The following is a 21,233-nucleotide window of genomic DNA, read 5'->3' on the forward strand; positions in this document are numbered from 1 at the left end:
TTCCCGTGAGCAGCACTCTGCTCACAAGAGACACGTGGAGCCAAATCAAGGCCAGAGCAAGGGGAATGTTCTCCAAACGCTGCTTTCGTCACAAGTTAAGGCTCACAAATGAATCATTTTGTACCCCCCCCCCCCCCCCAAGTGCAAAGATGGGAACTCAAGTATCTTAGCCTTTAGGATGGCAGCTTGTAAAAATCTACATTAGAACTTGGCTATCAGCTCCAGCAGCAAGCTTTCCCATACTGACAATCCATATAGAATGGAAATGGGGAGTTGAAATCCTAAATGTTTCTGCCTCTTTCTCCTCCACATCCTTAATAAATATCACATACTATGGCAAGTCAGAAGCAATCGTTCTACACCAAAACGAGAAAAGCCCGGAGGGTAACTAACTATTTTTCCTCCCCTTCCTTCAACCCAGAATCTAACTGTTGTGACAAAGCCTCTCCTCTGCTTTGGTGGTTCCTAGCCTCTCAGGCAGATTGCTTACTCAGAGGTTCACGACAGCCCTTAGTTTAGATGCTTTCTCCAGGACATCAGCTTTCCATTTGTTGGGCCACCCTCATCATTGGCCAGCACTGGGAACAGAGGAGATCCCTTCAGGGCCACCTTAGGAAGTACAGGGCCCAATTTGAACAATTTCAATGGGCCCTGCAGCAAAAAAAAAAGCCACACAAAAACTTCAACAGGGGACCCAGGAATTTTGGTTGAGCAAAAAACAAAACCAAAAGCCTCACACCTCCTGCAGCACTGGCAGCCACCACACTCCTCCGCCAGGGCCAACACCCCCTCCCACACACACCCAGCAAACCTCTGGCTTCAGAGCCCCTTTAGGCACAGGCAAGGGAATCGGGCAGATCAGCCTCAGGCCAGCCCTGGACCCCTTTACCAAAATTAGTCCTTTCCTGATGCTGAACATGGAGTTAGGGACATGGGGGAACTGCAGGTTCCAGCCCAGGGTCCCTGTGATAGCAGCTGCATGACACCTCAATCTCCAGGGCCATTTCTCCACAGCCCCATGATTACTCCTCCCAGAGTACCTCATTTCCCCTGCTCCTTGAGTGCACTGAGCTAATAGAAGGGGAGCCCTTTTTAACCAGTCTCAACTGCTTCTTCATTGGCTCCAGGTGTCCCCATTAGACTGGCTCACTTTATTCTGGAAGCCTTATAATTGGCTCCAGGTGTTTTAATTGGCCTAACTCATTTTGGCTAGTTCCTGCTGGTGCTGGGTTAGCCCTTGTTAGTTTACCCTGGGAACAGAGAACCTATTTAATCTAGGGCTAATATATGTCCCTTTCGACCACTATCCTGTATCCGCATCTCCGTGGGCAGGTGCAACGTCCTCCTCAGTGCATCAAAGGCTGGTCCTGGCAGAAGTCACCGGGACTGGAGACCTCCTGACTACAACCAGGGAGACTGGGTGGATCCTCTGGCACTGGGCCCTCCACCCTTCGTACTCCCTGGCATGTATTTCAGGAGGTGAGGGGTGCTTTATTGCCTGCTACTTGGGTTAATCTCCACCAGTTCCTGCAAGAGGGTGTTCCCCACCTGCCTCTCACCGCTGACCCTCTGGATTTCTCCATAGGCCCCAGTCCTGGGTGCCTTCCTAGCAGCACCCAAGCAGCCATTGTAGCCGGTTCCCTTTACACACTCGTGCTCCACACTCTTTACTTCCCCACCCTTGTGTCCCACCTGGATACCAAAAGGTGGGGCCTCTTGCCACCAATAGTGGGAGGGGAGCCCCAATGGGCTAGTTTGTATTCCACCTTGGTTTTGCGGCCCACCAGGAACATCGGTTGGAGACTCCTCCATGGCACTGTCAGCATGGGAGTGTTCTAGGTGTGCTTTACCCCTCTTCCTATGCGTCCCCTCCTGTGGTGTAAGGGAGACCCTGGCACGCCCCAGATCACAGCCTCACTCTTAGCTCCTCCAGAACCTCTTGTTGAGGTTCTAGCTGCACTTCACCCCTTGCCAGTTGATTGACGTGCACCCCATCTGTGGCCCCCACAAAGTCACAAGACCCCCTCGTCAACCTCCTCCTGGCTGTGGTGGCCATTTATAAAAGCAGGGAGCAGAGGTGGGCTTGGGGAGGGGTCTATTTCCATTCTTCTATCCATTCATGTATCCAGGCAAGGTTCCTCTGAGCGGCATCTGCTGGCTCCCTCGATGCTTTTGGGGAGCAGTGGGTGCTATCTGGGGGTCTCTGCTTGGTGTCCCCATCTGGGCCCCCTGACCTTCTAGTCTGCCACTGTTTGTTTTATTTGTCCCCCATAATCAGTTGGACTCCAGGGCTCAGTGGATCCTCCCTGTAGGCTGAGGGAAGGTCCTTTAGATGTGGACGGGCTTATGCCTGCCCACAGTGGGTGGTCAGTGCAGCTGGGGCTGAGGGAGGCAGGCCCCCAGCCCCACCTACAGCCCTGCCCCCTTTGCTGAGGCCCTGCCCCCAACATGGGGAGGGGAAGAGGAGGAACAGTGTACAGAGAATGCAGGCATATTCCTCCCCCCCAGGGAGGGGAAGAGTGCGTATGCACACCCAGAAGAGGCCGGGCAGCCTGAGCCAACCCCAAACTCCCTGGCCTCTGGAGCAGCAGGGACAGAAGAGGCTGCGAGCTGGCCTGAGCCTCCCTGCCCCCCGGCGCAGCAGGAAGGACAGGCAGCACATGGTCTGAGCCACCCTAGAGTGGGGAGGGCCAGTAGTGGGGCAGCAATATTCCATCCCCAGATGCCTACAGCAGGCATTCTGGGCGGAGTGTGGGCAGGGCCAGTTGGGCAGGGCTTTTAGAGCTTCAGCACGGTCCCGTCCACCCATCACTCACTGAAACCAAAATCAGTTTATATGGGTTAGGTGGCGGAGCCCTGGGACCAGGCAGCACTTCCCTGGAGACAAGGCCAGTCACATTCACCTCAGGACGTGGGAGCCATGATAGCCACTGACACCGGCCCACGAGTGGCCTTTAGCAGAGGGGGAAGGGAAAGTGATGGAGTAAAGGCCGGCTGGTCTCCGCTCACTCTGCGTTTCTAAGAGACAGTTAGTGGATTACTTCTAAGGTCCCCATTGGGAAGTGCTTGATTTGTCATTTAGCCACATGGAGCGTTGCTGTATTTTCTCAAGATGATGCTGTGTTCCCTTTCCCACTAATAACATTTTGCTTGTTTCATCTTAGACCCCGTAGCTGTAGCTGGGGAAATGTTGCCAGTTAAAGCACACAGGGAAGGCAGTTAGCAATTCCAAAAATTGTGGGCAAAGGCTCGAGATAGTGGGGGTTGTTAATTTTATGAGCAACTCCTAGCTATGTGACGCTGGTCCTTATTGCTGCCTACAATATCTAGGCAGGGTTAGGCTTTCTATTCTTTGTTGTCTTCTTGGTAACTGTGATCAGATCTGAAAATTAAGTACCTAAATATTGCCTCCTTTTAATACATTTTGCTAATTAGCTCATATTTGTTTCCCTCTATCTGACTAACAAAAACTCCTACCACCACAAACCTTCGCTTATAGGTAGGTATTGAAACTGGTGCAAAATGGGCTGTAAAATGGGTCAATAAATGAGGCTTTTAGAAAACACAGCATGATTCTGCCTCCCGGAAGCCAACAAGGAAAGGGATAAGATTGAGGATGGCCCCATACTAAGGAGATGCAGTCTAACCGTAAGCCAATTAGCAGGCAATACCTACAGCTCAGCTCTAGAAGCCTCTTAGCAGCTCTGGGGCTGGCTGGTTTTCTAGCTCAAAGGCAGAGCTTTGGTCAGCGAAGTAGCTATGCACCTATTAGCTCATGACCCACCTGCTTACCTCAAATCCAACTACTGTCCCAGACCCTTCCCTGTACAGATTCTGCTACTTCCTAGCCACCAGTGCACCAGCAGAGAACGCCAACTCTTCCACAGCCTAGCCCTCCCCTCCAGCCTTAATTTCTGACACTGTAGATTTGCAGCTGCCCTTCCCCCCCCCCTTTTCTACTGTATCACGTTCCCAATCCCTATGGTCTGCCTGCTCCCTTCTGCCCTAAAGTTCAGGGCAAGCACATGATTTCATATCAGTCAACATTTAGAAACATAACTTCGTGTATTCCTACAGGTTTTTGCTCAGCCTGAGATTTGTGTGAGCTTGTGCGGCTGCAGTATGCCCTCTCTCTCCCCATAACTGTGCTCTCCTCGAGCCAAACACAATGGCTCACCTACCAGAGCCTTGATTGCCACACTCCCTACTTGACACAGTGTGACTCTTAATGTGCTCCAAGTACAGGCCCCGATGCTCCCTCATCAGCTACACTATTAGGTCACATTGCCAAAGCCCTCCCCTTCTCCTATGGCAACTGACTGAACCCTCCTTCCCTCGTTTCACCAGATCCCTGCACCTGAAAGATTCCTTCTTCCCCTTGCCCTTGTGGAGGCAGGAAAAGGGAAGAAGGGAATTTGTGAGCAGCCATCTTGGTCTTGTTAACAAGAGAGCAAGAGTCAGGCTAAGTCTGTGGCCTGACAACGCGAGATCTGGAATTAGACGCTGCCTTTGCCTCTCGCCTCCATACGGAGATAAGGACAGAATGCTGACTCTGGCAGGGACCTTGGGATAAGGAGCATCTGGGTGGAACTAAATAACTGTTAACCATTGGTGTTTGTAATGGGAAGGAGACTAATTGTTATTGTTATTATATCTAATAGACAGTATAGAAACTGCTTCAGAATTGCTGGTATTCGAAGATCTGCCTCGGAAGTGTGGGGGGGGGGCTCCCCCCCTGTCCGAACCAGTTTTTCCCTTGTTGCAGCTCGTAATAAAACTGCCTCTGGCTACTTGTTGCTTAAACACAACGCAGACTGAAGACTGTTTTCTTCCACACCCTCAACATAGTCTTACTAGCCCCAAAACCTTTCCTTCAACTCCTCTCTTCTATTTCCCCCAAAGGCATTCGGCCAATAATCAAACTCCCTCCACTCAGTGCCCCCACGATTCACTCTTGGGGCCTTCAGGAAGGGGGCACAGTGGTAATTAGCCACATTCCTCTACCCACCCTCAGGGAGCAACCAGCAGGCCTGTATCCACCACACAACTAATCACAGTTCATACACTTGGTTCCTCAAACTCACGCCAACCATAGCACCCATCTCAGAAAGATTAATATAGCTAATGAATTAATATAGCTAAGGGACTGGATTTGTGCTTTGAGTTTTTGAATGCTGGAAGTTGAATAGAATGTCTTGTCAAGCTCTGAAACCTGGACTTGAGTATTATATATGGACTAGCCAAGATACGAAAATCATAAGACGGGATTTTCGGGTCTCTCTTCCACGTCTGTCTGTCTCTCTCTCCTCCTCCTACTGCCTCCCTCCTCCCCCTCTCTCAGCTTTCCTCTGCCTCCTGCCTCTCTCTCTGTCTCTCTCCTTCTCTTCTCCTCCCCCTCCTGCCTCTCACTCGGGGGACCGCGAAGCCTAAATGGCCATTTGGGCTCCACGCTCCCCATGCTGCATGGGGAGCGCGGAGCCCAAACGGTCACTTGGCCTACTTGCTCTCCCTGGCTGAGTGGCGCCAAAGTCAGCCAAGCGCCACTGTGGGAGGCGAAGGGGGATGGGGCAGTGACATTCACGGCCAGGGGGTGGGGTCTGGATCCGCTGTCACGCTGCACGGCACCACCCCGCCCTCCTTCCCCTCCCACCGTGGCGCTCGGCTGACTTCTGCGCCACTCAGACGGGCTGCCGCAGGGGAGCAAGTGGAGGAAGCAGCCGTTGGGGGCCCACGCTCCCCATGCAGCACGGGCCGCCCAGAGGGAACAGCCAGCATTTCAGCATTACAGACTCTCAGACATTGGGCTACTATATATATGATAGCAAGGCATGTAAATTGAAGTTGATCTGGATGTTAGTATTTCTATGACTGGTGAATTTTAGTTTACCAAGTTTTTTGGAAGGGTTTCACATACAGTATTTTACTTCCACATGCACACATTTTAAGATCATTCCACAAAGGCAAGAACTGATTTGCTAGGCTCTGAATTTGGTATACGGGGCTATCTTGCAGTTAGTATTTATAAATTATTAACAGAGCAAACAGTCTTGTTTTTAACTGAATATATGTAGTCAAAGATGGTGTTGTACAGTAAATATTTTAGCACAAGGAAGGATTTTTTTAAAGTTTACTTTACCATAGGGGCTGTAACCTGAAAATTGGGGAACAAATCTGAATTCTAATTCATAAACATAAATTGTTATTTGAGGATACACTGATGCCTTTAATGAAATAAATAGAAAATGATATCTCATTCAAAGACACAAAAAAGTAATACAGTACTTTGGCATCTGCAATACACTTTTTACATTTAATATTTTCATTGATTTAATTTTTATAGGTTACTCATATAAGTTATGTCTACTGTGAGTAAAGAATGAGGCCTTTCAAATTTAAGTCACTTTTCAAATGAGGCAAACATCTTTAGGTTCCTTTAGCCAGTTGGAAAATATTACTCTTTCAATTACCTTAAGATACAATCAACTTCCCTTTAAAAATAAAATGTCAAAACTTTTTGTTATTAAAATGCCTAAAATATTGGTAAAAAAAGTAGGTAAATAGGCACATACGCTGCAAAGCTAAATGTGTGTTAGGGTTTTTTTATGACAAATAAGAAAGTAACATTAAAACATTTGGGCTACGTCTACACTGCCGGTTTTGCTGGCAGTGAGTATGCAAATGAGGCATGGATTAGCATATCAACACACCTCATTTGCATAATTTATGCAAGGCATTTTTGGCACAAAGTCTTTTTGTGAAAAAAGAAGTAGCGTGGACTTTTTCTTTTTGCGCAAAAACCCCTTTCCCTGCCAAATCGGTAAACCTCCTTTCTTGGGGCATAAGGATCTGGTGGGAAAAGGAGTTTTTGCACAAAAAGAAAACGTCCACTCTACTTTTTTTTCCCCACAAAAACCCTTTATGCAAAAATGCCTTGCATAAATTATGCAAATGAAGCACATCGATATGCTAATCCATGCCTCATTTGCATACTCGCTGCCAACAGAACCGGCAGTGTAGACATAGCCTTGGTGATATACTATAAACTATGTATAAAGGATTTTTTTCTAGAAGTTTGTTTACTAGAATGAATCTTATTTTAAGATTTTCAAGAACTTCAGTAAGTACATGAGAGTGTAGTAGGATTTATTTATGGTAAAGTAAAATGAAATTAATGTAAACATGAATACATAAATATTAATACATTAAATCATTGTATAACATGGCACTGACATTGTGGCAATTGTTTAACATAAAAATATAGATTATTGATGAGACTTCTAAATCAATAAATAGTTTCAAAACAGTTCACAATATAAAAGCATATTGCTTCAGACCAAATGCTACAGTACAATCACATAGTAGCAGCTTATTAAAATATCAACTTGTATAACGAAATAAGGCTCACTACCATTCCCCTTTTTGAAAAAAAAATGTATTTAACTAAAACTAAAATTTGGAAAACATATGCCAATTAGCACAAAATACTGTTGCAGGTAAATGAATTGGACAGGATCACTGAAGTCCCCAGCATAACTTTGTAAACATCAAGAAGAGTTATCCGTTTCTTCTCTGTGGTCCTTTCTTCTTGCTTCTAGTATTTGTTTAAATATTTTTCTCAGGGTGTTGTAAACTTGTAGCCCATCTTCAGAATCCAAACTCACCTGGAAAAAAGGGAGAAATTTATTTTAATGTTTTATGTTTTACTGTATGGTATGGCACAATGCAAACCAGGAAATAGCGTATTTTTCATAAATCACTAGAGATCTGAACTATAGTGGATTCTTTAGCTCTGTCTTTTGACAGGTTTAAAATAAAATGGTGGTTAGAAACAAAAGGAGAGCGGTCGTGCTCATGTCTACAGTCTGAATGGCTACTGGCTGAAGAGCAGTCGATTAGGGATGTAACAGTATAGTCAATTAACTGATTAACCGATAAGCAAAAGCATATAAGTTAATGCAATAGGCTACGCGCATTTCCCTCTCCCTGCCGGTACATTTTTTTAGCAGTCTGGCCAGCAGCCTGTCTCAGGCCGGGTCCGGAACCTACCCCTGCTGCAGCTCTGCATTTAAAGTGTATTAGGAGCAAGGTGGGGACACAGAAACTGCTGCCCCCCCACGCTGCCGCCTCAGCCACAGCAGTACAAAGTGACAGGCAGCTGGTCTTTAAATGGGCTCCCCTCGCAGACCAGCTCCCACCTGGCACCCATGGCTGCTAGCTCTGATACAGTGGCTTCTGGCCCTATCCCTGAGGACTATAGAATAGTCGACTAGCCGATAAAATTTCATGAGGTTACTTGACTGTTCAATTAACCGATATTTAACATCCCTACATTAGATATGTATGAGCCTTCATTTCAAATGATTTCATATACTTCATGAGAGGAAGCCTCTCTGAGTTGACCATCAATGGAACCCACCACGACTAAATTCAGCCCTTACAAAACTTAACATCTGCTTTTATAAGCACTTGTTGATATGCATATATCCCAGGTTCCCACCACCTGTGTGTGTGGATGGAGACTGTGCATCTATAGAATGGGGATGGGGACTTCACTTCTGCTACATGCTCCCTTTTGTGTCCCTATCCAACAGAATGCTATTTCCATGGATATGAATGACTGGGAGAAATTGTTAGGATGTGGATTATTTCACTCCACCCAAACACACTAGAGAACACTGCACTAAGGAATACAATGTGAAGTTCTATTAATTGGCACAGCTTTCTCCTTCACATAGGGGAAGTTCTGAAGGCAGCTGCAGCACATGGAGTGCCTGAGAGCATGGGTTATGAAATCACACTGTCTGGAAATCATGAATCTGGGAGGCAGATTGGAAACAGCTCAAATCCCATGCTGGATGGGTTGATCTATGGGTTATGGTGGGGAAGCCTGAGTTCCAGGTCAAGGGGATAAAACAGAAATACTTACAGATTCCTAGGGCTGTCAAACAATTAAAAATTGATTGTGATTAATCGCACTGTTAAACAACAGCATCATATTTAAATATTTTGGATGTTTTCTACATTTTCAAATACAGAAAGAACCTCTGTAATCCTAGTCTAACACCACCTCTAGTCCAGCATTGTTGGCAGCTCTGTGGGTGCTCTGAGCCTGGAACACTCACGGGGAAAAATCAGCAGGCTGAGGCCTGCAGCATTGACAGGGAAGGGAAAAGTGGAGCTCTGGAGCCCCCAAGAAGTCCAGTCACAAATTTAATTAACGCATTATATTTTTAACAGGCATCATCACAGAAGCATGCCCTGTTGAAAATGGTACCAAAGCACAAAAGGGCATATGAATATTTAGCATATTTGGCACATAAATACCTTGCAATACCAGCTATGTGAACACCTGTTCTCACTTTCAGACAACATTATAAAGAAGAAGTAGGCAGCACTATCTCCCTTGTTTGGTTTAGCAACTGGCTGAACAAGAAGTGGGACTGAATGGACTTGTAGGCTCTACAGTTTTACATTGTTTTAGTTCTGAGTGCAGTTATATTATAACAAAGTTGCATTTGTAAGTTGCACTCTCACAATAAAGAGACTGCACTGCAGAACCTGTACAGGATGAACTGAAAAATACTATTTCTTTTGTTCATAATTTTTACAGTGTAAGTGTTCGTAATTAAAATATTAAGTGAGCAGTATACACTTTGTATTCTGTGTGGTAGCTGAAATCAATATACTTGTAAATGTAGAAGAACATCCAAAATTATTTAATACATTTCAGTTGGTATTCTGTTGCTTAATGGCATGCTTAAAACTGCGATTAGTCATAACTAATTTTCTTCATGATTCATTTTTTTAGTTAATCTTGTAAATGAACTGCAATTAATCAAAAGACCTATAGATTTCACCTGTTGTCATTGATGAACAAAACGAACAAAAACTTGTGTCACATTATGGATTGTGTACAGCTTCATCTGATGAAGATGAAAAATAGCCAATTGAATGGACTGATACCCTCGCTCCTTGGTATGAGGTTTTTGTTCAAATTGTTAGACAAGCTCCTAGTTATATGGTTGGGCTATCTTGGAAAGTTCCTCAGGAGATGGTGATCTAATTTTAGACCCAGATGTGGATGAATAAAGAGCAGGAAAACAATGATGCTTCTACCCTGACTAATATGGCCAAGACTGTATCCCATATCAGAAAGGCATACAATGCCACAACATGGGATGAAACATCAGAAGTATGGGATCTATAACATGGACTCTTTTTCAAGCCTTATTCAGGAGCCAGTCTATGAAAAAGAGAAGAGAATCTAGGAGAAAGGCTTCTACCATCATGAGACAAAGAGGCAGAAAAGTAGAACTCCTCCAGGGGTGTTTTCACAGGCTGCAGAGATCCAGATCCTCATATCTGAGAAACAGATATTGGTAACACAGATGATGATCACAGGGACCATCAGTTCCAGTAGCAGAAGGGACTTAAGATTCTGTAGATACTGGAGAAACAGCCAACTGAGGAGACTGATTCTGGAGTGATCACTATGATTGGAGAATTTCTGAAAGCTGCCTGCATTGCGAAAGGAATTGGTACCAAGGTGAGCCGAACAAATCTCAACAATACCAGTTGAAAGTCTCGACATATAGAATCTTCTTATTAATATACAATACTAAAAAAATCTGTGGCAGACAGTACCTGTCACATTGATATTAAGAAGAGGTATTGGTTGCCAGAGAGACAACATGGTACTGAAGCAAACAGAGTAAGATTCGTAGACCTTGAAGATGCGTGGAACCAACTAGTTTTAAAAGAAGGCAGATTGATGAATATTAGATCACTTCTTGGCCAATAATAAGCAGTAGAACACCATCTGAAGATCTCTCATCCTTCTTACCTCAGGCAAGAGCATTTGCAGAATGAACTAAAGAGATGGCTCAGCATATTTCTGACTTGCAGAAGATCTCTTAGAAACAACTCCTATTGGGTCTCAGAATAGTGTTTCTGATAGCAGAAAGTAACAGACTGGTTTTAAAGCAGCAAATTGTTTTCAAGAAGGGCCTTCAGAGTCCAAAATGCTCTTCACTGATTTGACTTTTGCTTCAAACATTTTAGGACAAACATGACAAAGATTTGATCAGAAAAAGATTAGCAAATTGAACATTTGTCTGGAATATGTGACTCTCCTAAACAGAAAAGGTATTTAATATGTTCATCCTTTATGTATGTAGCTACCTAAAAAGCAGGACAGATTTTTAAGTCTGGAGGTAGTCTTAGCCATGTAAACCTCCACCTCAGTACTGGGGAAGACTCATAAAAGTTTTTTTCCCCCAAAAAATACAACCCCCCCCCAAACGATAACATACAACAACATTATATTTAAGAACCTATGAGGAAGCAGATGGTTCCTATCTTGTCACAGGCAGTAATTAGAAACCAAGCGGTGGCTGGAACTACTCTGCTCTTTATGCCTGCAGGAGTGGGTACTATGCTGTACAGGGCACATAGACAGCTCTGAAAGATGTTACTGACTAAACTGTTCCAGGCTCATGCCTATGATTGTGCATACGATCAGTTTAGACTGATATTGAGGAATGAATATTCCTAACAGAATGCTCAGTAGACAGCATCTTTTTTGCAGAGTCCAAAGTCATGGATTTATGGCTGTAAGGGACATTCGTCTGTCCTGAATAACCTGGGTAATTAATTTCACCCAGTAACTCCTGAACTGAGCCCAACAGCTAATGGTTTAAATGCATCATCTCTTTTAGAAAGCCATCCAGTCCTGATATAAAGACTCCAAGTGCTGAAGAATCTACCATATGCCTGGATAAGATGTTCCAGTGGCTAATTATCCTCACAGTTAAAAGCGTCTTCTTTATGTTTGAAGTAGTCTAACTTCAACTTCTAGCAAGTGGAAGCAGCCTAGGAAGACTTAAAAATTATGCCTGAGAAGAGAGAAGACACTGTTTGAAGGCACTATTTTTACTTCAGAGATGCTCAGCACCCACCACTGACCTGTGCTTGGGGAGGACTGCTATGACAAAACTTTTATACTTTGAAACAGATGTCAGTATAACCACTATTAATGAATTACTAACATTTTTGACTAAGACTATTGCTTCATCCTCCATAATCTACAACACAGCCAGTTTCATGGGAGAGTTGTTACTTGCCTTGGTAAAAGCTTTAATGGCCCGGTTAAATAAGGCATCCTCCACATCAGCTGGTATTGTCTGCAAACTCACTACACAATTTATAATACAAAGAATAGTATGATATTGTTCCTAGTGGGTAAAAGAAATAGAAAGTTATTGAAAAGGAAACATTTTCAAGGAAAACATTTAAATTGTTACAAGTACTCCGAGAACTATAGCACACATCACACTGTCTTGAAATAAAATCCAGGGAAATAAATTCCACAAGGATTATCCTTCCGAGTTCTTACATAATTTTTCAATCATGATGGGAAGAGAGGTGCTGTAGTGTAAATGTTGACGAACTATATGGGGCCCAAAGAAGCAAAATATGTCACTGTCCAATATTAAACACTTTCAAACAAGGTTCAAGGTTTGGTATACAGAGACCTGAACCTGCTTAGGATCATGGCAGATACATCACTTAAGATACCTCCAAAAAAGGAAAACCCATTACAGGATGTGAAATGTAAACTATTAAGGCTTTCATTTTAATGGCATCCCTTTAATTGTAGAAAATCTTTACAAAGACCCCCCCCCACCCCATGTTCAAAGTCTTTTAAGATAATGTTAAAAAAAAAGTGATAGCAACTGTCCTTTGGGGTGGGAGGGAGAGAAGTTGTGGGGAGGGATTGGAGTGGTTGTTGTTATCCTGATTCCATTTCCTAATAAACAAAATAAAACACACACGAGAGGGAAGAGAAAAGAACAGAAAAGACAGAAAACACAAACTCTGTCACTGGGGCTGACTTTTGTTTGTATTCTTCCTGCGGGAAAAAATAAAGGCCACAGCACATGGCCTCACTAGCCACTCTGAGACCTGGTAGACTTGAACTAGCATTGGGCTGTTCAGGAAATTGCTTTTAGGTGCCTCTTTCTGGCCACAGGCTTATAGGAATATTGCAGAATACACACTCTTGACCACCTAACTCAGGCTTTTATTAAACAGAAAGAAAAAGGAACGAGATAGGAACGAAACAAAACAAGGAGTGGAAGGAAAAGGACACACAAAGGGACTGAGGGAGGATGACAGTCTCACATTGCAGGGAGCATTTGGGCTTTAGCCAGAGACAATGGCAGTGGCAATGTCATCTTGCTCCCCCCCTCTGGCCAGTATGATCAGAACATCCCTTAGGATTAGGCTGAAGGGGGCACAATGATGTCATGCTGGATCCTGGTATTCCAGGAGAGGGTGGGAATTACAGACATGATCATGATGAACCTCACTCCTTCCACTTTCAGTCAGCCACCATTCATGTCCATCCCAATGCTCCCTCAAAATCTTTTAAGAATTCCAGAGTATGATGGGTAGACAAATTCATCCTCCCAGTTTCCCCTCGTTAATTAGGCTTAATTTCCAACACACTAGTTTTGGTTCACTGATATCTAGTCCCATGCCTGAGACATGATCTTAACACAATTCTTGAGTAGTTTCATTAGGCCTTTTTGTTTGGCCTAATTCAGTTTGTCTCCCCTTTGCACCTTTTTTCCAACATTTATTGTGGCAGGCTATTGTGACACTTTATGAACTTTCAGTCGTTTCTTGCAACTGAGCTCACACCTGGGGTAAACTATTCTAACAGTTCTCCTGCAGAATGTGGGTAGTCCCAGGACATACACCCCATGGATCCTCTGAGACTTGTAGGAGGTCAGGGCTGTCCATGCACAGACTATTTTCCCCCAAGGTTTCCCAAGCCCCACCCTTTGACAGTACAACTCCAAGACTCACTACTGTGGACTCTCCTGCCCACAGCTGTCCACTTAACTCTACCCTCTGACTGATGGAACCTATGTTGTGAAAGAGCCTAAAATTATACAGCTCCAGACTGTATATCATTTCCTAAGAAAGACTGAAGGGCCCAAGGAAGCATATACTCCTAAGCCTTTCTCCTCAATTAACATCCCGGTCCTGGCAAGCTCCCTTTCCAGCGTGCATCACAAGCCCCACAAGGGTGTGTTCATGGTACCAGAAAGAATGTCTGGGTGAATGAGGGAAATGGTGACCTGAAGGCAGCTGATCCCTTCTTCTATATGAGGTCCCCCAGTAGATCTGGGGGGACCAATCTTCACTTGTGCAAGCAGCTTTAAGGGCAATCATACATTCTACAATAACTAATACGTAGTAAGATAAACAGAATGTTTATGGTCGTTTGCCTTCACATATCAAGCCATTACTTTATCTTTTATTTGGCTAAAATAATAAAATCCTGGTGAACTTAGGTCAGGAAGAAGCTTGACATTTCAAAACCTCGAACTGAGAGAAGCTGAATGTCATGGAAGTGGTAACTGCAGAGAAGGCAATCGTCACCTGCTGCCTGAGGAAATGTGCAGCTGTGAACTGAGGGGGGTCTTAGCACGTGCCCTACTTTCTACACAAATGATCCAGACCCAAAAAGAACACCCACAGGACTGGAAGATGTGTCTGAGAAATCTAGAACCCAAACCCTATCAGGAAATGTTCTGGAAAAGGTCGAAGAGGATTTATTTACCCCAACGGTGGGCAACCTAAGGCTCAGGGGTCAGACGCGGCCCCTGGATTGTCTGGATCTGGCCCCCGAGGCTTAGGGCCTCCCCCAGCATTTAGGAGCCTGCACTGGCACTCTAGCCCTCCCTGCCTCCCCACAGCCACCAGCCCCCTGTGCGTCAGCAGCCCCCGACCCAAAAAAGGTTCCCCAGTGCTGATTTACTCCTTTAGAGAAAGCATCATGCAAATGTGTCACTCACAGCAGAATGACTTATTTCCCATCAGGATCTGAGAATAAGAAAAGCCAAAGCTTTCATTTATGTAATGGAACTTGACCAGGCTTCTGAAGCATTTATTACTTGGACTTTTCAGTCCCTCACACTTCAGTGCTGCAGGATTAGATGTTTGCACAGCTCTTTGAAGATGCACAGGGCTATAATGTGGTCAATATTAGGCACTGTTATCAGATCTAGTGTTAGGAAAAACTAAAGGGAAAGGCTTTCTTGCCTTTTGTCTCTCTGGATTTCAAGCTGCAGTGGGCGGTGATACCTCCAGCTAGCACACATGTAAATCAAGCTTCTATTGACTAGAGCTCTAAGATTCTATCTATCTTTGGATTTTTCTAAAGCACCCATTACCAGAGCATCTAAGCATTGATTAAAATTTCCTGTAACCTATCAAGGTACATTTTCATTTTGATTTTTACAGAGCTTAAAATGTGTTTTATTGCAAGCTACCTTTTAAAAATGTAAATTCCTTGTTTAAGGTTCACTGCTGCAAAGCTTGAGTTAATAAACTGTACTTTTCAGTAAAATGAATTGACATATACAGTGTTTACCTTTTCTAGTAAGTTAAGTGTTTCTGGTGATTCTGTGCATTTTTTTGACAACACGTCAATATCCTCTTTGGTTATAACAGGTTCTTTTAGTTGCTCTATCCAGGACCACATCAAGTTGCAAAGGACAAAAGGATCTCGCTCGGCACAAATTCTATCCCAAGCTCCATCTCGAGAATTCAGTTCTTTCTAACAAAAATAAAAATGCACCATCTATTTACTTCTCCTCAGATTTTCTTTGCTTTTTGCAGCACTTGTTAGATTTGTGTTCATACACAAAAGATACATTTATCAGCCCCATAAACATATTTCCTCCTGTAATGGCGTTCACACTCATTGTTAATGCACTTCCCCCTGCCTAGAATTGGGGAGAGTAGCTCTCTCAGCATTCAATGCCCCTTTCTGCTCACTCTACGATATTCTTTCTTCTGGTAAGTTGGCCCTCCAGCTAGGTCATGTTTAGTCCTCCCCTTCCCAGGGTTACAAAGTCCAACAGCACCACTGTGCAAATGCCTTTTGAACACAAAAGACAGGACTCCGTAACACTTTAAAGACTAACAAGATGGTTTATTAGGTGATGAGCTTTCGTGGGCCAGACCCACTTCCTCAGATCAAATAGTGGAACACAGTCCTCAACCCCTGCTTAGGGCTCAAGAGCCACTATACCAGAAACTGGCAGGGGAGCTGAGGCCTATGCATTACACTGGATTCCAGCCCAGAGACCCTAAACCCAGCAATCCAGGTCTAATCAGTCCCTGTCACAGTTGCTGGCTCCCTCCTATCCAGCCTCTTGCCTGTTTCTGGTTTTACCACCGGAGCCAACTCTACTCCTGGTGTTACACCGCCTGCTTTGAAACTCTTGTTAGATTTCTTACTCCAGGGCACAATCTCAGGGTTACTCTCCTTGTCCCTGACAACTCCCCTCATTCCAGGGAGTGACTGCAGCTCCCTTCTCCTATCCCTCCTGGCTTTACAGTGTAGCCCTTCCCCAACTGGGCTTCACTCTTAATTACTTCTGACCCTCCCTCTTCCAGATGCCAGGTAACCTCACTGGCCTCTCAGGCTCTTGTTAACCCCATCACACTGCCCTTTTACAAAATTGTCAACATTAATCCACAGCTTGCACTCTTTAGACCTGAGGGGAACATGAATGAAAGATGTAAATGATAAACCCGATACCTGGGAAGCATCTGCCTCCAGCCTGACTCCACCTGAAGCATGGTGGGCTCATCCGGGCATGGCTGAAGCAGCCTATGTCATGGTGGGCCCATCCATGCTGCTCCAGCCTGGCCAGGCCCACTGTACCGTAGGCTGCTCCAGTGGCCCTCCATCTGTGGCACGATGCTATAGGCCAGTTAACCGGTTAGAACATAAGAACATAGAACATAAGAACGGCCGTACTGGGTCAGACCAAAGGTCCTTCTAGCCCAGTATCCTGTCTACCGACAGTGGCCAACACCAGATGCCCCAGAGAGGGTTACACATATACTTTAACTGGTTAACATTTTAAACAGGATTTTACATTCCTAATATGAATAGTACACCTTTATTCCCCACTCTAGCTCATCTGAAGAAGTGTGTGTGTGGGGGGAGGAGGGGTTGCCCATGAAAGCTCATGATATTATATATATTTTTGATAGTCTCTAAGGACTACACATCGTTATGAATAGTATATAGCACAGTCAGTGCTCTCCAATTATATCTGGCATATAATTGAAACAGCTTTTGATTCTTTCAAATCAAATGTGTCCAGGAGGATATGGGTTTTTGGATTATTTTAAGCTGTTAAATTGCCACTGAATTCTTGTGTTCATTGGCACACAAAATCCTGTTGCTTAGCTGTGAGAAGACCTGGTTCGAACCTAAAATCTCAAGGCACTTTTATGTTACCAACAATGTTTTGACCATAGCTACTAAACTGTTTTTAAAGTGACTGAATAAAAATAAATACATACTCTACTTTTCTGTCAGATGTTACCACCAAAGTGGTAGTTTGCTAGGGCTTCTTTGAATTGTTTTGTCAAACCTCAGGTCTCCAATCATATGATATTTCCATTGCAGCAAGAGCCTTTTATTTAGGTGACTGACAATTTCAATATCAGAGCACTTGCCTAGGAAACAGCCTTTTCAAATGGTTTGGATAACAGTGGCCTGGAGGATCTGGGCTTGAATGCCAAGCTACAATCTATTGCTCCCAGACCAGCGAAGGAACAGTACTCACTCCTGTGGAAGGAGCACCTCCTGCTGCTACGCCTCTGGAAAGGCGGTTCTCTCTCATCTACTAAATGCAACCTTCAGTTTAATGAGCATGCAATCGTGTCCTTTAGATGTATACTTTATACAGGTGTCAGAGACTCACTCACAAGCTAGTAGTGGAATTTTTGCTGCTGTTTATACTTTAAATATACATGTAATATTATATACTCTATTGAATAAGGTTTTAGAAAAAGTAATACCTGCCACATTTCTACCTTGTCTTTCACTTCCTCCTCTCCCATAAATTCATTAAGATTTGCAAGGGCTTTAGCTGCCAAAACTCTTCGTGCCTCCAGACTTAATTCAGATTGCAAAACAATGTGTGGAACTGCTTCCAATAAATCTTTACTATCTTGACTTTCATATCCAATAGATGATTCTTCTTCTTCTAGAGCAGAATTATCAGAGTCCTCAGATGCACAAATTCTTCTGCCAAAGGCATTAGTCTCTCGCGCCTTTCTGTAGTCAATTTCCTTTGCAAAACTACATTTTGGTGTTCTTGCTTCCCTGTCATTGTGTACATGTTCAAAACCTGAGGAAAAAGTTTTACTACGCTGCACTTCTTTTGGAGATTTTCTTCTATAGAAATTGTTTTGTCCATCTAAATTGAATTTACCTTGACTCCAGAAAATAAATGTACTACGAACTAAGGCGTCTTTGTTTAAATCCAGCTGAGGAGTCTGACTGACTGCAGAGAGAAAATGTTCCCTACTGTTCTGCTGCTTAAGTTTGTCAAAGAGTGGTACTTGTGCAGGCACTGTCCATGGAGTTTCTCCTTGTTCCAAGAGAAATGCAGTTCTCCTTAAATCTGAGTCACTGTAGCTTAGACGTCTTTTTGAATGAGTCAAAGGCTGAAGGCTTTCAATATTCCGCCTCTTCCAGAGAGGATCATATTTGTGTTCATGGGAGAAAACAGAATCCTGGTTCTCAAACATGACATTTCCCACTACTGAGTGGGAGAATGGCTCTGATGTGTCACTGTTCTGTCTTGTTAACTCTTTATCTAGTTGTGTAGTGTCCAACTGAGAAACAGTCTCTTCAATTTCAGATGAGAGATCTGGCATATCTAACAACTCCTCTTCTATCACTTGCCTGTTTTCAGCCAAGTCCAACAGCAGTTTGCAAACTAAATGAATCAGTTTTGGCACATATTTGAGATGTCTACTCTCATAACCATGGAGCAGATGTCTCTGACGGATCAGATACTGGGACAGAGTAACTGCATGTACTTTGGGCTCGCAGCAAGCAAACACATTTCTTAGAGGAATCAAAAATTGAGCAAACTCTCTTACACACAATAACTGTCCTCTAGTTTGAATAGAATTAGGCCTTTTTGCTCTAACAAAAAGAATTGCTTGATCTGCAGTCATTCTTGTTGCAAAAACTAAGTAACAAGCTATTAAAACACCTAGAAAAATTAAGAACAAATGGTTAACATATTAATACATACATTATAAAATAAAAATTAATACACACTAGGATACAAGCTTTATGTTCATTTCATAGTGTGCTATTGTCTAACCATAAGGGTATATGCAATTTTTGTATCATAATACAAACACCAGAGTACAGTAAGGGTACGTCTAGACTACCGCATTTTGTCAACGGAAGTTTTGTCGACAGATACTGTCGACAAAACTTCCGTCGACAATTTGCGTCCAGACACATGGAGTTCTGTCGACAAAGCAAGCCGCTTTGTCGACAGAACTCCGTAGTCTGGACGCAGTGTTACAGGCAATAACACCTTCTGTCGACAGAATTCTGTCGACAGAAAGTGTTATGCCTCGTAAAATGAGGTATACTAGCGTCGACAAAACCGCGGAGTTCTGTCGACGTTATGTCGACAGAACTCCGCGGTAGTGTAGACGCTGGTATTGTTTTGTCGACAAATGTCCACTTTTGTCGACAAAACTAGGTAGTCTAGACACACCCTAAGAACAAGTCTCGAGAAGACAGAACTGCTTTAGTACTAGGTTACTGGTAATATCCCAGATGGCCAACACTGACCATTCTTGTATCATATAATTTTCCTTTTGCTGCTTTTCTTCCCCTGACTCTGAACCACTTTCCAGTCTCTTATGTTTCCCTTGTTGCTGCTGGCTGCCCAAGTTGCTCTTATACCTGCTAGATACAGTGGGAAATAATTAAACTTGACTTCCTCTGTTAGTTTATCCATCAGTAAAAGGATACTGAAGCAAATGGTTTGGTCACTCAGTATGTAAGACTCCCTGGCTTTACATGTGATATCATGGAAGCAGAGATAGAGGCATGTTAGACAACTCTTCCACGCTCTAACTGCAAAGATACTAGAGGCAGCGCATTTTCAGTGAAGGGTTCTCTGGAACTCACTTCCACTTTTGGCCCCGCAGAATGTTAGCTTTTAAATCATACTCCAAAATTAGTTTTCTGTTCCAAGCTTTTGGGGAATAGATGGATCAGAAGTAGCACTATGTAGTAGGAGGGAACCATTAATGTATGGATTTGGGATGATGCACTGTTTCTAGCCTTTTATGTTCTAGCTTATATATTATTTCAATTTTGTACATGTACCCAAAGATGAGTGCAGAAATCTTTCCAAATGAAATAAGAAATTAACATAGGCAATAGCCTTGAGAGTGTGGGCTTCTCAGAAAACATGGAACCTCACTCATCTCCCAATGAAGTAGATTCCCACTGATTTCAAGAGTAGTCCTTACAGGGGAGATTCTATATGCATAACTCAGGGGTATACTTTGTGCTAAGAGCATACCTAAGAAAAGCACATTTTCTCTAATTGCTGCATGTGGATGCTAATTCATGAATCTAAATTATACAAAATGTAGAAGCATCAATCACTATCACAAATTAGACTGGTAGGCCACAGTACATGGCTTTTTGCTTTCCCTGTTCTCTAAGAGGCTCCTGAAGCCTCAGTTGGATTTTTTTCTCTCTCTCACCCTAGCTATTTTATTATTTCTTGCATATGCAGCTATTTGTATCTCAGACCTCCAGAATGAGACCTCTTTTTCTAGCTGCGAGGATTTAAGACCTGCAGGTGTTTCACAGATCTCCTTTCTAGCCATTTTACTTTGACATAGGTCAGCCATTGCTGCCACTCTGTAGCTAAAAGAGGATTGAAATTGAAGTGGCTACTCAATGGAAGACAGAGGGAATCTAAAATTTAGGGGGGAGGGATTCCCCTTTAATAATCTCTCCTTAGCTTCTTTGTTGAAAGCTATCTGAGTGGTTATAATTTTTAACCCTAGTTTCCCTTCACAGTTTAAAAAAACCCCTTGTTTTTCTCTCAACTGTGTTTTCAGCATAGCTGCCTCATTTTCAAACTCCTTATACCTACAGGGAGCAATGATGGCTGCTGCAGAGATGGGGACAGATAGAGACACATACTTCTGATGCTTTCCCAAATATGTCCAACCTTTGACATCCTCATGCCCAAAAGAAAAAAGTTCTGAAGAACAAAGTCTTAAATTCAGGGGGTGAGGATAAAATTACAATAAGAGTCAAGACCAGAAAAGCTCAAGGTAAATTATTTTCTTCA

The 21,233-nt window shown here is 43.5% G+C and overlaps 1 protein-coding gene across 11 annotated transcripts in view; it reads right to left on the minus strand.

The window, feature by feature from the left end:
* Positions 1–7,126: 7,126 nt before the first annotated feature.
* PTPDC1 (protein tyrosine phosphatase domain containing 1) overlaps positions 7,127–21,233 on the minus strand; it is a 49,793-nt gene continuing 35,686 nt past the window's right edge. For all 11 annotated transcript variants that reach the window (XM_075939685.1, XM_075939690.1, XM_006125835.4 and 8 more), the window contains 4 exons: positions 17,899–19,106; positions 15,446–15,631; positions 12,123–12,233; positions 7,127–7,661 (listed from right to left, as the gene is read on the minus strand). In XM_075939685.1, coding sequence (XP_075795800.1) covers positions 7,545–7,661; positions 12,123–12,233; positions 15,446–15,631; positions 17,899–19,106 — 1,622 coding nt within the window. In that variant the 3' untranslated portion in view covers positions 7,127–7,544. The remainder of the gene's footprint in view (positions 7,662–12,122; positions 12,234–15,445; positions 15,632–17,898; positions 19,107–21,233) is intronic.

This window comes from Pelodiscus sinensis, chromosome 11, assembly GCF_049634645.1.
Source record: "Pelodiscus sinensis isolate JC-2024 chromosome 11, ASM4963464v1, whole genome shotgun sequence".
Lineage (NCBI taxonomy): Eukaryota > Metazoa > Chordata > Testudines > Trionychidae > Pelodiscus > Pelodiscus sinensis.